At 39.6% G+C, this 15170-nt stretch overlaps 1 protein-coding gene across 2 annotated transcripts in view; it reads right to left on the bottom strand.

Annotated features, from left to right (window-relative positions):
- myo5b (myosin VB) overlaps positions 1-15170 on the bottom strand; it is a 537981-nt gene that overhangs the window by 92543 nt on the left and 430268 nt on the right. For both annotated transcript variants that reach the window (XM_039750391.1, XM_039750392.1), the window contains exons 19-22: positions 11804-12015; positions 8102-8258; positions 2728-2967; positions 1986-2222 (exon numbers count right to left, since the gene is read on the bottom strand). In XM_039750391.1, coding sequence (XP_039606325.1) covers positions 1986-2222; positions 2728-2967; positions 8102-8258; positions 11804-12015 — 846 coding nt within the window. The remainder of the gene's footprint in view (positions 1-1985; positions 2223-2727; positions 2968-8101; positions 8259-11803; positions 12016-15170) is intronic.

A 15170-nucleotide genomic window follows, 5' to 3' on the forward strand; every position in this document is an offset into this window, starting at 1 on the left:
CATGGAACAGTGGTGAACCTTCCCAGGAGTGGCCGGCCGACCAAAATTACCCCAAGAGTGCAGAGACGACTCATCCGAGAGGTCACAAAAGACCTCAGGACAACGTCTAAAGAACTGCAGGCCTCACTTGCCTCAATTAAGGTCAGTGTTCACGACTCCACCATAAGAAAGAGACTGGGCAAAAACGGCCTGCATGGCAGATTTCCAAGACGCAAACCACTGTTAAGCAAAAGAACATTAGGGCTCGTCTCAATTTTGCTAAGAAACATCTCAATGATTGCCAAGACTTTTGGGAAAATACCTTGTGGACTGATGAGACAAAAGTTGAACTTTTGGAAGGCAAATGTCCCGTTACATCTGGCGTAAAAGGAACACAGCATTTCAGAAAAAGAACATCATACCAACAGTAAAATATGGTGGTGGTAGTGTGATGGTCTGGGGTTGTTTTGCTGCTTCAGGACCTGGAAGGCTTGCTGTGATAGATGGAACCATGAATTCTACTGTCTACCAAAAAATCCTGAAGGAGAATGTCCGCCATCTGTTCGTCAACTCAAGCTGAAGCGATCTTGGGTGCTGCAACAGGACAATGACCCAAAACACACCAGCAAATCCACCTCTGAATGGCTGAAGAAAAACAAAATGAAGACTTTGGAGTGGCCTAGTCAAAGTCCTGACCTGAATCCAATTGAGATGCTATGGCATGACCTTAAAAAGGCGGTTCATGCTAGAAAACCCTCAAATAAAGCTGAATTACAACAATTCTGCAAAGATGAGTGGGCCAAAATTCCTCCAGAGCGCTGTAAAAGACTCATTGCAAGTTATCGCAAACGCTTGATTGCAGTTATTGCTGCTAAGGGTGGGCCAACCAGTTATTAGGTTCAGGGGCAATTACTTTTCACACAGGGCCATGTAGGTTTGGATTTTTTCTCCCTAAATAATAAAAACCATCATTTAAAAACTGCATTTTGTGTTTACTTGTGTTATATTTGACTAATGGTTAAATGTGTTTGATGATCAGAAACATTTTGTGTGACAAACATGCAAAAGAATAAGAAATCAGGAAGGGGGCAAATAGTTTTTCACACCACTGTATATGCATTGTACTTCTGGATGGACATTCATTTGTTGTCAGCCTTCACACACACAGAGTTCACATCTACGACTAACAACATATTTGATTTTATCCCAGCAAATAGTGGACTGGTTGGAATGAGTTGCCTGGTATGTCACATTAGGCAACTTGCTTCAAAGGAGCGACTGCCTTTGACTCGCTAAGATTATGTAAACAAAAGCTATGACTGAAAAACTGCTAGAAAAATCACTTTATTGCGAAATGGCCTTAATGACAATATTGTCAGGTAGGTTTCAAAAGGGAAGGTTGTTATATTATACATATGTTGGTCACTGCTACACACTATGGTAGACAGGCCACACTGGGGTTTGCCTGGTCATTTAAGTGGGAGCTGGGGATCAAAATGAGGCTACCAAAAAAAATGATACGAAGACAAGCCCTGAGACTTCAAAGGTCATTCTTTACTCAAGTAGTAACCTTAATAGTTCTGGAAGTGGTTCCTAGTCGAGGTAAAAAGAACTTTCAAGACAGTCCATAATGATGTGCAGAGATTTGTGGATTTGCGCTTTAGTAACAGGAGGGAAAAAAAGGTCTAAGGAATGAGAGAAAAAGCTAAAAGGATAATATGGAGGAGACCTAAAATGTCTTACATAAACATAAGTGAGTGGACCAGCGCCATTTACCTTACAGATATGACACTGAATTCAAGCCTATAGCAGGTAGGCCTAAAGTAAATCCATTTTTTGGTACCTGATTATTACTGAATATCCTGTATCCTTCAATATTATTCTACAAAATAAACATATTCACTTTGTTTACTTTTGAGTTCCTGTGAGCTATTTGGCTTTTGAGACAGCAAAACAGTGCCCCCTAATGATCACAGCTATTTCATCTGCAACATTTTACTCCTTACCTTGACTAGGGATGCTTTTTCCGAAGAGTACAATTCTTCCAGCTGCTTCTTCTCCTTTTCTACTGTCTCCAGGTCCGTATGGAGTTTTTCGACTTCTTGCTGAAGACTCACAACCAGATTTTCATCCTCCTGTCGGCCACGGTGCTGTTCTAGCTCTCGTCGTAACTTTTCTACTTCCAGTGCATATGCCGTGCTGATTGAATGCAGCTGCTCACTCAGGAACTTGTATTCCTTGTTCTGAAGAAGAATTCAGAAATGTGCCCTTACAGACTTTGTAAATGATAGTTGAGCTTTTTAATACAATCTTACCTAGACTATAGATCCACTCACTTAGAAACTCTTTTGTGTTTCACTTTTCATGCTTTATACAAGACAGATATATACATTAATTAAAATGTTCCACTCATTCATTTATTTATTCCTCCTACACTGGCCGCAGTGGGTACAAAGCACAAACCAACACTGGACTGTGACACTATCTCTCTGGGAACATTCACTCACACTTGGCACCTATAGACCCTTCAGTACTTAAATGACCTAACCTACATATCTCAGGATGTGTAAGGACATCTGAGGTGTCCAGAAAAAACAATACCTAATCACACAGTAAAATGTGTAAATTGAGCACAAACATTCACCAGGTCTTCCTGGAGCTGTGGTTCCACTACATGACCATGCTTGGACTGAAATGACGTCTTCTACAGATGTAGACCTGCTTGTTAACAAACACAATGACTGTTACCTGCTCATCTACTTTCCTCTGCAACTGGACAATCTTATTCTCCATGCCAATGTTTAACTTTTTCAAGTGTTCTGCTGAACGAGCTTCTATCTTCAGCTGCTTGAGTTCACGTCGAGCACACAGTCGACGGTAAGCGCACTGGATGACAATGGCTGCATTTCTAGCACGTCCAAACTTCTTACGAGCCATCCAACCACGGGCATACTTCTGAATAATACTTGCTTTGTGATCCAGTAGCAACTAGAGGGAAAAAAATAAATAAAATGTTTAACAAAGTGAAATTATGACTATATTTACAGATGAATCATATAGACTGTGACAGAGGCACCTGTGCAGCAGTATCATGGTAAAAATCAATATAAAAGTACACATACATTCTGCAGGACTAGACAGTTTTCCTCTTAGTTTCAAATATGAACATTCAGTTGTTCATGTACTTGAAACAAAGGTACAATTGATAGAGTAGCTGTATAATGGATATGGCATTTCAGGTTTGAACCTGCACCCAGTCACAATCTGTTTTGAGTCTACATGCTGTGCTTGGGTCCACGTGAGTTTTATTTTGACTATTCCAGTTCTCCACGCACATCTTAATGTCATAAAGGTTTAGCCTGTTAATTCCAAATTGGCTCCATGGGTGTGTACATGAGTGGGCCCTACAATGCTCTGGTTATTGTGTTGCGCCTGATACTGTCTGGATATGCCTGGAACAGGGGAGAGTCCCGAGGCTTTGGAAAACATCTTGTATCACCCCAGTCCCAAAGGTATCACATCCTAGTGAGCTGAATGACTTTTGGCCTGTTGCTCTGACGTCACATGTGATGAAGACCATGGAGCAGCTGCTGCTTCACCACCTGAGGCCACAGGTCTGCCACGCCCTCGACCCTCTGGAGTTCTCTTACCAGGAGAAGGTGGGAGCGTAGGATGCCATCATCTATATGCTACACCGATCCCTCTCCCACTTGGACAGAGGCAGTGGTGCTGTAAGAATTATGTTTTTGGACTTCTCTAGCGCCTTCAACACCATCCAAACTCTGCTCCTTAGGGACAAGCTGACAGAGATGGGAGTAGAGTCATACCTGGTGGCATGGATCGTGGACTATCTTACAGACAGACCTCAGTATGTGCATCTCGGGAACTGCAGATATGACATTGTGTTCAGCAATACAGGGGTGCCGCAGGGGACTGTACTTTCTCTGGTCCTGTTCAGCCTATATACAGGTACATCAGACTTCCAATACGATTCAGAGTCCTGCCAAGTGCAAAAGTTCACTGACGACACTGCTATTGTGAGCTGCATCAGAAGTGGGCAGGAGGAGGAGTACAGGAAACTAATGAAAGACTTTGTTAAATGGTGCGACTCAAACCACTTACACCTGAACACCAGCAAGACCAAGGAACTAGTGGTGGATTTTAGGAGGCCCAGGCCCCTCATGGACCCTGTGATCATCAGAGGAAACTGTGTGCAGAGGGTGCAGATCTATAAATACCTGGGAGTGCAGCTGGATGACAAATTGGACTGGACTGCCAATACTGATGCTCTGTGTAAGAAAGGTCAGAGTCGACTATACTTCCTTAGAAGGTTGGCGTCCTTCAACATCTGCAATAAGATGCTGCAGATATTCTACCAGACGGTTGTGGTGAGTGCCCTCTTCTACGTGGTGGTGTGCTGGGGAGGGAGCATAAAGAAGAAGGACGTCTCACGCCTGGACGAACTTGTTAGGAAGGCAGGCTCTATTGTAGGCATGAAGCTGGACAGTTTAGCATCTGTAGCAGAGCGACGGGCACTAAGCAAACTCCTGTCAATCATGAAGAATCTACTGCATCCACTGAACAGGATCATCTCCAGGCAGAGGAGCAGCTTCATTGACAGACTGCTGTCACCGTCCTGCTCCACTGACAGACTGAGGAGATCGTTCCTCCCCCACACTATGCGACTCTTCAATTCCACCCGGGGGAGTAAATGCTAACATTATTCAAAGTTATTGTCTGTTTTTACATGCATTATTATTACTGTTTAATTTAATATTGTTTTTTGTATCAGTATACTGGATTATGTGCATTTCCCTTTGGGATTAATAAAGTATCTATCTATCTATCTATCTATCTATCTATCAACCTATTTTAGCCCCAAAATTAGATTAGTCAGAAGAGGGAATGTTATCTTAAATATTTATAGTCATATGAAAAAGTTCTTTGGATTTTTGTTTATCATTGGCTGAGCATTCAAAGTAGCAGCTTCCCTTTAATATATGACATGCCTTATGGAAACAGTAGTATTTCAGCAGTGACATTAAGTTTATTGGATTAACAGAAAATATGCAATATGCATCATAACAAAACTAGACAGGTGCATAAATCTGGGAATCCCCAACAGAGATATTACATCAATATTTAGTTGAGCCTCCTTCTGCAAATATAACAGCCTCTAGACGCCTCCTATAGCCTTTGATGAGTGTCTGGACTCTGGATGGAGGTATTTTTGACCATTCTTCCATATAAAATCTCTCCAGTTCAGTTAAATTTGATGGCTGTCGAGCATGGACAGCCTGCTTCAAATCATCCCATAGATTTTCGATGATATTCAAGTCAGGGGACTGTGACGGCCATTCCAGAACATTGTACTTCTCCCTCTGCATGAATGCCATTGTAGATTTCAAACTTTGTTTTGGGTCATTGTCTTGGAATATCCAACCCCTGCGTAACTTCAAATTTATGACTGATGCTTGAACATTATCCTGAAGAATTTGTTGATATTGGGTTGAATTCATCTGACCCTCGACTTTAACAAGTCTCTGAACTGGCCACACAGCCCCACAGCATGATAGAACCTCCACCAAATTTGACAGTAGGTAGCAGGTGTTTTTCTTGGAATGCAGTATTCTTCTTTCACCATGCAAAGCGCTTTTTGTTATGACCAAATACTCACTTTTTGTCTCATCAGTCCAAAGCACTTTGTTCCAAAATGAATCTGACTTGTCTAAATGAGCATTTGCATACAACAAGCGACTCTGTTTGTGGCGTGAGTGCAGAAAGGGCTTCTTTCTCATCACCCTGCCATACAGATGTTCTTTGTGCAAATTGTGCTGAAGTGTAGAACGATGTACAGATACACCATCTGCAGCAAGATGTTCTTGCAGGTCTTTGGAGGTGATCTGTGGGTTGTCTGTAACCATTCTCACAATCCTGCACATATGCCACTCCTGTATTTGTCTTGGCCTGCCAGACCTGCTGGGTTTAACAGCAACTGTGCCTGTGGCCTTACATTTCCTGATTACATTCCTTACACTTGAAACTGACAGTATAAACCTCTGAGAGAGCTTTTTGTAGCCTTCTCCTAAACAATGAGACTGAACAGTCTTTGCTTTCAGACCTTTTGTGAGTTGCTTTGAGGATCCCATGCTGTCACTCTTCAAAGGAGAGCCAAAGGGAAGCACAACTTGCAATTGTCCACCTTAAATACCTTTTCTCATGATTGGACACACCTGTCTAATTTAAACAGCCGGTTCTTCACATTTAATTTAATTCCATACAACTAAATACTGCTTCACTATAAATCTTTGTTTGGAAAACACCCCAGTACTCAGATGTTCCTAGGAAATGAGATATAACCACTGTTATCTTGTTTGTTAAAAGTAGAGTAAATTATTATGCAGGCTGAGAGGGGTTCCCAAACTTTTTCATATGACTGTATTTTCTAATCTTGCCTATTGCAATCCAGGGTTGAAAATGGGCTGTCAACACTGGGCAGCAGTCCAATGTAAGGCACACTCAGGTTTACTCATACTGGGACAATTAGTCAAAAGAGAAATCTGCATATCATTAGGATACAGGAGGATACCTGTGCTTCAAGAGAAACCTAATGCAGACACTGGAAGTATAAAACTTCAAAACAGACAGTGTCCATGCAAGAACTTTAATCCATCGTTCTCAAGCTGTGAAGCTGCAATGTTAGCTATTGCTCCAACCAATTAACCCACAGAAATACTCAAGTGGAAAACTGAACTGCAAATAGTGTACATAATCTATCTATACCCACTTTTTCAGGTCAAGATTACAGAGATCTACCACAACTACAAGTGGTATTAGTCCAGAAACAGGCCTTTGATGGGACTCAAGGCTCATTAAATACTATAAGCAGTATCAACTTTCTCAATATGAAAGGACGCTAAGGTGGGAATATTACTTGCTCCATTAGCCCGAAGCCCATCTTCACCAATACACTGACATTACTGCTTAGTGTTATAAAAATGACTTTGTTATTTCCTGAAACTTTCAAATCTAGCACATATTGTTCTGCAGCAGAGCTTCAACAATAATATCAACAAGTAACCTATTATTTAAATTATTGATAAATGCATTTAATACACTATTTTGGGTGACAAGTATAAAAATTAAGCCCTCCAAATGTGCAATTAGTTATGTTAAGCCAAAAGTGGTTGGTTTAGCATGCAAAGCTCTTTTCTGTGTTGGCTGAATGTAGAAAAGTGAAACTGCAAGCATCAGTTTGACTTCTACTGGCTAGCATGTTTTTATTTTTATTATTAATTGATTAGATCTCCAACTGCTCACTTTTTTAATGTGCTTTTTGGGTTTAAAAGTGTCAGGACTCCTATGTGCCATTTAATAGGGAGGCTAATTAATTAAAAAACATCCTTCAGATAACCAATCCCAGTCCTTTTAGTCTATGATTGCTTCAAATTCAAGTTTGTTTTTTTCCTTACATGAATTAAATGGTATTTGGTGCTTAATAAAATATGTGTTTGGATAGTAAAAAACCTCACACTGTTCCATTGCGGTGCATAGGTGTCACCCGCTGCACTCGGGTCCCAATCCAGGTGATTTGTTGCGTGGTGGGAGCGGCAACACGCTATCGGCGCATGCTCCCAACATATGAGAGTAGACATTGGGGTAAGCCGTCCTATTTTCTAGATCATTAGGTCCAGTTGGTTCACTATGGATTATTTTACCTTTCATGATTCCCTTTGAGTGATTTGCTGGCTAAAAATATTTTCTAAAATAACCTTTGAGTTTGTAAGTATTTGCTCCATATTGGGTTGGTACAAAAGAGGTACCCCTTGTCTCATGTCATGCAGGATACATGATAATTACTTTGATTTACCTAAGACAACTACATTGTTATTATACATTCAGAATACTGTATATTAACACAATACTAACCATTATGATATTTCAGCATATTCCATTAACTGTCCATAGAAAAACAGATATATTTTAGCAGATAGGATTATCACGATATTACATCTGATGAGCTGGCCTGGACACACCAAGTACATGAAAGCACAGGCCCACATAAATTGAACTGGGCCTGGTTGAATAACATTCTTAACCATTAACACAGTGGAAGTATTACCTCATGATATATCCTCCTGACAAACATGCCCCGTGCAAAAGCCTGGATGGTGATAACGGATTTCCGGACCTTAAGGAAGGCTCTACGGATGCGCAGCATTCGGAATTGCTTCTGAAAGACAACTGCAGCACGTGTCTGTCGAAGTTTCTCAGCCTGCCTGAAAAGTTCAAATGAATTATAGAGGACATTTTAGAATAGTACAGAGTATCGTTTGACTGTTTCTCGTATATAAAATGGAATTAGGCCAACAATACAATTTTTGTTTAAATTACAAATGACACAGTGATTACTAAGAATTTGTTGCCAGCATGTTGGATGCTTTGATGCATGGAAGAATATACACACAGTGGCTTCCTCAAAGACTGGCCTGTCCTGTACCAGGAAGGAACTTTTTGCTGTCACAACACCCTCATTTCTTAGAGGCATGGATTTTGTTTCATGCTGACTCAGCATCATCATGCAGATGGTGCCAATATTCTTGCCACACATTCATGGTGAAACTCTCCTATTCCACTTCATCCTAGATGTTCTCTTTTGAACTGGGCTTTGGAGACTGCACATGTCATTGGAGCAGATAGGAATAATTGTCAAGTTTGTGGAACCACCATAAGATGATGTGTGCTTGGTAACATGTGTCACACACATGCGATTGGGAGGCAGCTAGAGGACCTGAATAACAGTAGTACCACACCAGACCGGAGATGGCGAGCTGTACTAACTCTCTCTCTCAATCCTCTGCAGACCATCCATGGAAAATCCTACTAGGTTTCCGATGCCATTAATGATGTCACTTCTGGCACCGGTGCCATTGAACATAGGCATAGAATAACTAGACGCCGCATGACCAGCAGAATCGTACGTTAATGTCGCCGCCATATTGCGAGTGGCACTGCTGTGGAGTGAAGTAATGGATAAGATGCCTCACACATGTTCTAATTTGGATTTTACAAACCGCTGTACGCTCCAAATCAGATCCCAGGGGATTGCATTTCATAGGTAATGCTGAACAATTGTTTTGGTTATATTTGGCCATTTGAAAATCCCATTTTATAATCTTTACTTTAGGTACGCCAGGCTAGGCTAGCAAAGCTATGCCTTTATGTGCTCAAGTGAGCCTCCAAACAACGTTTTGGCTAAACGTATTTAGTCACTAACTATGTAGATTGTTGTTAGCTGTTAACATTTCTCAAACCTGATGATGTTTTTTTTTGAAGGAGCACATTGAGGAAACACAGTTTGAAATTGGCAACCATCATTTTATGCTCATGTCTTTAGTTGTGTCTGTCTTCCCAAAGTAAGGCTGCACCATATTGCCAGACTGAATATGAAATTACAGGATCTGAGTGAGCGAGAGGGAGTGTAAGTCTGTAGGAAATCAGTGAGGTTGTGGAGAGCTTTAAATGTTAAGAGCGGGATTTAATATTGTATTCTGTAGTTAACAGGGAGCCAGTGAAGCTGAGAGAGAGTAGGTGTAATACGTTCAGTGGATTTAGAACAGCAGGTTATTATCCTGGCAACAGAATTTTGAAGAAGTTGTAATCGATGGATACGTTTTTGTTGGATGCCAGATAGAACAGCATTACAACAATCTATACGTGAGGTGACTCGGGCATTAACTAATACTTCAGTACTGTGTTGCAGAAGAACAGGATGAAGTCTAGAAATGTTTCAGTGATGGAAGAAGGCAGCCCAAGAAATGTTACTTATATGGGAGGAATTATTTAATAATAATTATAATTATTTAATAGTTGCCATTATTAGTGTATAAATGGATATAAATAATTGCATTTAAACGATTCGCCAAAATCTGTTGTATGTAAACAATACTGTTTTAAACTTTATTGTTTTTTCATCAGAAAACCCAGTTTCCACGTCTACCTGTATTAGTTTAAATGCCACTCGCAATAGTGTGGACACGCTGACGTATCGTGTCGACTGGGAAACACAATGAATGCGGCGTCTATCTATATATGTCTGTGCCATTGAAGGTGTCAGTTCCGGCCCTGATGACATCACTTCCGGTTCAGTTCCCAATGACGTCACTTCCTGTACTGGCCTTTAAAGCGGCCATCTTTCCTCCATACCATCTGTTCTGTTTTGGACTCTGACTTGTGGACATCTCACAAAAATGTAACCTTTTGCAGCCAGGGCATATTATATGGGTGGCTGCCGCAAACCATTTTCGATGTCATTTTGTGACACATGATACATTATTTTGGTGGAAGTATCCATTTTGTAAAGGATAGACTATGGCTGTAAAGGAATGGACATTGTTAAAAACAATGCTTACCATAAGTATACTGTGACATTCAAATAATATTCAGTTATGTTAAGATGCCTAATGTGTGCCAAGAAAACATCCCACACACCACTACAGTACCTCCAGAAGCCTGTACCATTGACACAAACCTGAAGATATCCATGGATTAATGCAGTTTATATCAAATTATGACCATAATATCTCCAGTTCAGTCTCAGAGAGACAGCATTTTTTCGATCTTTAGTCCTCTCTTTTTCATGATTATATGCCTATTATAGTTTCATCATCCAGTACACAGCTTACATTTGTGGAATCTGTCGTGGTCTTTTGCTGCCGATTGTTTCAATGACTCACAAGTTGTGTTCTAAGAGATGCTCGGACCACAGGGTTCATTTTCTGAATGAAATGTTACAGTTTTAACATTTTGCCATTTGAAATTCAGAGTGTAACAATGCCATATTTCAAATTCTATTATGGATCAATAAAATTCAGCTTGTGTGAGGTTCTCTCATGTCTAACATTTCCAGTTGAGTTAAGCTTATTCCTCTTTGCTGGTTTGCTCCATGATAACACAGCTAAATGGGAGGCTTTGTTCCACCAAGATGATTAACCGTAGAGTGCTTATAATATCAATCATATATATATTTGCAATGCTGAGGTAGTTACAGAAGCACTTGGCTGTAAATACAAGATATATTAAACACAAACTAATTCAGATTGTCCTCCAGCTAGTCTAGTTTTTCTTTCACATTCTCAAACAGGTTAAATGGCAAAAGTGAATTGGCCCCATGTGCACGTGGTTGTGGGTGGGTGTATGTGCCCAGTGCTGCTAGGATAGCACTGCCCATGACCCTAAATTAGATTAAGTAAGTTTGAAAATGTTATGTATTAATCCAGTTTCTTGCGACGCAATGTTAATAAAAATAAGAATTCTTTACATTTATATAGCACTTTTGTCACAACTTAAAGCACTCTCTATGCAGGGAGGTCCCAGTAAGTGAACCCACAATCTCCTTAAACTTAGACTAGCAGCAGCACTACCATTGCACCGCCTGCGTGGACTGCCATTCTTAGGATCTTTGAGACCCAGTCCATGACGATCATCAGACCAGGGAGGTCTCCCATAGAGAATAGCCGCCAACATCATGGCTGAACAATGTCTATTGTTTAAATAACTTGTGGCAACCCATTTGTAAAACCATATGCTGCCCATTCCCATTAATTACAAATGTGAGTTGCAGACCTGCAGAGCCCAATAATGGCAAGACGTGACCCATAGTTTAAGAACCGTGTGTTACACTGTTATTTGATGTTGTACAAAATCTGCAAGTAAAATGCTGAGCACCCTAGCGATGTATGACACACTACAAAAAGATCTGAAAGTAATGTACTGTATGACTTACACAGTGGTATTTGAGATTTGAAGCCTGTTGCTGACTCACCTGCGAGCCAAAAATCCACGACCATATCTCTGCAGAGTGATAGCTGCCTTCCTTATCCTTCTGTATTTCACCTTCTGCAGCCAGCCCTTCACGGTCTTCTGTATCATAATACATGCACTTCGGAACTTGTCTGCTCGCAGCTTTTCCAGGTAAGCAACTTGACCTGCCCGAAAAAAAATCTTGGACTTCCCAAACTGGAATTTATCGGGATCCTAGTAAAAAAAAAAAAAAAAATACATGGACACTCACAATTTTACATTTTTATGTACAGTATTGTGTATTATATGCTTTTTTTATAATACTTTTTTTATAAAAATCATATAATTTGATACATAATGAATCAGCAGGTGCTTTTGATTCTGCATCCTTACATTTTAGAATTCTAGTCTGCTTAAGCACTCGGATAGTCCAATGATGCATTATACTTCTCAGGCTGTATTAATGGAGTCATCGTGATAACATACAGTATTTTGGCCTTGCTTGTGTCTCATTTGAGACAGTTGTACTTTCTCTCTAAAATTGAGGGTTTTCAGGGGTGGGGATCGATCTTTTCTTAACATAATTCTTTTTTTTGTAAAAACTTGATTGCTATGTATTGATTGTAATAAAATTAATAAATAAAAAAAAAATAGATTTATAAAAAACAGCTAAAGGGATAGATATATAGATAGATAGGAAGGAAAGGCACTATATGATAGGCAGACAGGGAAGCTGCTATATAATAATAAAATTACTGTTATTACTATATAGATAGACAGGGAGTTCAGGCAGAGTGGCGATGGTTAAAAAGAGGAACATTTTCTCCATCAAACTCAGGTCTCTGTGGCATGGCAAGTCTGCAAAGCTCAGGGTCAGCAAATCTTACCAGTATGCCACAGAAGCTATTGTTTCATTCTTGAACCTTTTGTAAAAGTGTTTATTTGATGTTTGGACTTCAGGCTTCACACATTCTATAGTTTATGCCTACATTTTGTAACATTTATTGCTAAAATCTGAAAAAGTTTCTGTTTTACCAATGTGTTTACACAGATTACTGTAGACAAAGAAACACACATGAAATGCGTGTATTCCAAATAACAATCTATTATTTCCAGTCTAAAACTCCACTTCACTCCCAGATAATCAATCAAGCCATGAATTGGGAGAAGTTTGTGCACGTTCGATGTCGGTGGGGGAATGGAATAGCCGGCTGCTTGCATATTTTCTTTATCAGCACATTTAGATGACAAAAGACGCTGCGGAGTGAACGGATTTAAGAAGCGATTTAAGGAGGGATGGATCTATGAGTTTTTTTGTAGGCTCTGGTAATTCTAGTGTTAAGGCAGTGGGTAACTGATGTTATATACTATTTGAAATTTCCTTTCCTTATTTACTATTCTCAAAGTTTTCCTCTGGCTGTAGACCTTCCTCTCTTTTTCATGGGTGAGAGTTGAAATGAATTTAGTTTTGCTAAGTTTGAATTTATTGTATGGAATGTCATATGTTTTTAATAAATTCAATAAAACATAAAAAAAAAATTGAGGGTTTTCTTCAGCTACCGTCTTTTTTCTGCATCGTTCCAAATATGCTTTTAGGTTGATCATAAACTCAAACACTGACCTGTGCGACTGGCCTCAACTACTGCCAAGATTGCCTCCAGTTTCCAACATGACTATGGAAAAAAAGGGCTTCAAAAACTGGTTGAATGAATGGATTTATAAAATACTAGCTGTGCTACCCATCTAAGACAGATTAAAATCTGAATAATCGACGCAGGCCTCAGTATTGATGTTTGCTGTGCAGTGTGTCTCCCCGGGTGCTTTGTGTCTGTTACATACATTTGGTAAAGGAATCATAAAAACAGTGCAGCATCTTTTGGAGAGCAAAGACATAGCAACTGGGTGAACAAACAGACAGACACTTGTCCATTTATTTATTTTTATATAACATTTTATTTATTTTATTAAAATCAGATAAGCTTCCATACATACAAGTCAAGTTTAACAAAACTAGGTTTGAAACAAATCGTCCTTTTATTAAGGTGGCAGAAAAGCAGCTTCTGCTGAACCATGGTATAAAAAAAAAAGAACGCATCAAAACACTTATGGGCTATGTCCACAGAGTATAATTTAATAATGTAATCTGTAAATTTCATTCTACTTTAATAGCAAAGAATGTTTCTATATTACATATAACTGACTGAGACAAATTGCTTATTATGTCAGGTGAAATCCCCTAAATCTACTAAACTTACTGTATGGCCTTTTTTTTTAATAAACTCTGGGCAGCTAGAGTCTCAAAGCCATAATCCTCAAATGTCATGCTGAGCATGAATGCATTTGATCAGCACTTTCCCTCTAAATATTCAGCATTTTACTGACCAGTCACATATTCAGGACTGAACACAATAATAACAAGAGGCGCATTCTTAGTAGTCCCTCTTTAGTGCGAAACTGGAGGTACTCCCACTGAAATGTTTTCAGTCTCACGAACTGGATTGTTAAAGCTAAGATCAATTCTACAGATGTCATCAAAATATCCCATTCTTTAAACTCTGCTACTGATTTAAAATGCCATTTCCTATCAGACAAACTAATACTTAGCTGCAGTTTTCACGTCACATACAGTGTCTTCGGAAAGTATTCAAAACAATTCAAGTTTTGTTATACCTCTTTTATGTTATTTTTTTGTCCACATCAAGCAATACTCAGTACCCCAAAATGACAACACGAAAGCAGTATTTTAGATTTTTTTTTTTTGCAAATATATTAAAAATAAAAAACTGAAATACAACATTGACACAAGTATTCAGACCCTCTCTCTGCTATGACACATTGAAACACGGCTCTGATGCATCCCATTCTACTGATCACCATTGCGATGTTTCAACACATTGTTTGGAGTCCACCGGCAGTAAATTCAATTGATGGCACATGATTAGGAAAGGCACACACACTTGTCTGCAAAAGCTCCCACAGTTGTTAATGTGTATCAAGGCCAAAACCAATCCATTTAGGTCAAAGGAATTACCTGCAGAGCTTTGAGACAGGGTTGCGTCAAGGAACAGATCTAGGGAAAGCTACAAAAAATTCCTGCAGAATTGAAGCTTCCCAATAGCAGAGTGGCCTCCCTAATTCTGAAGCGGAAGAAGTCTGGAACAGCCATAACTCTTCCTAGAGCTGAACACCCATACAAACTGACAATCATGGGAGAAGGGCCATGGTAAGAGACCGTGACCCTGTGTTAGGATATAGCAGGTTGGATAATGGATGGATGGATGGATAATAATATATAAAATCAGCCAACTTGATACAATTACTAACTTCTCCTGTTTGTTGACTTTTACATTTTGTTCTCATTCAGAATTCTCTGACCCATATCTGAAAAT

This window comes from Polypterus senegalus, chromosome 4 (genome assembly GCF_016835505.1).
Source record: "Polypterus senegalus isolate Bchr_013 chromosome 4, ASM1683550v1, whole genome shotgun sequence".
In the NCBI taxonomy this organism is placed as follows: Eukaryota; Metazoa; Chordata; class Cladistia; order Polypteriformes; family Polypteridae; genus Polypterus; species Polypterus senegalus.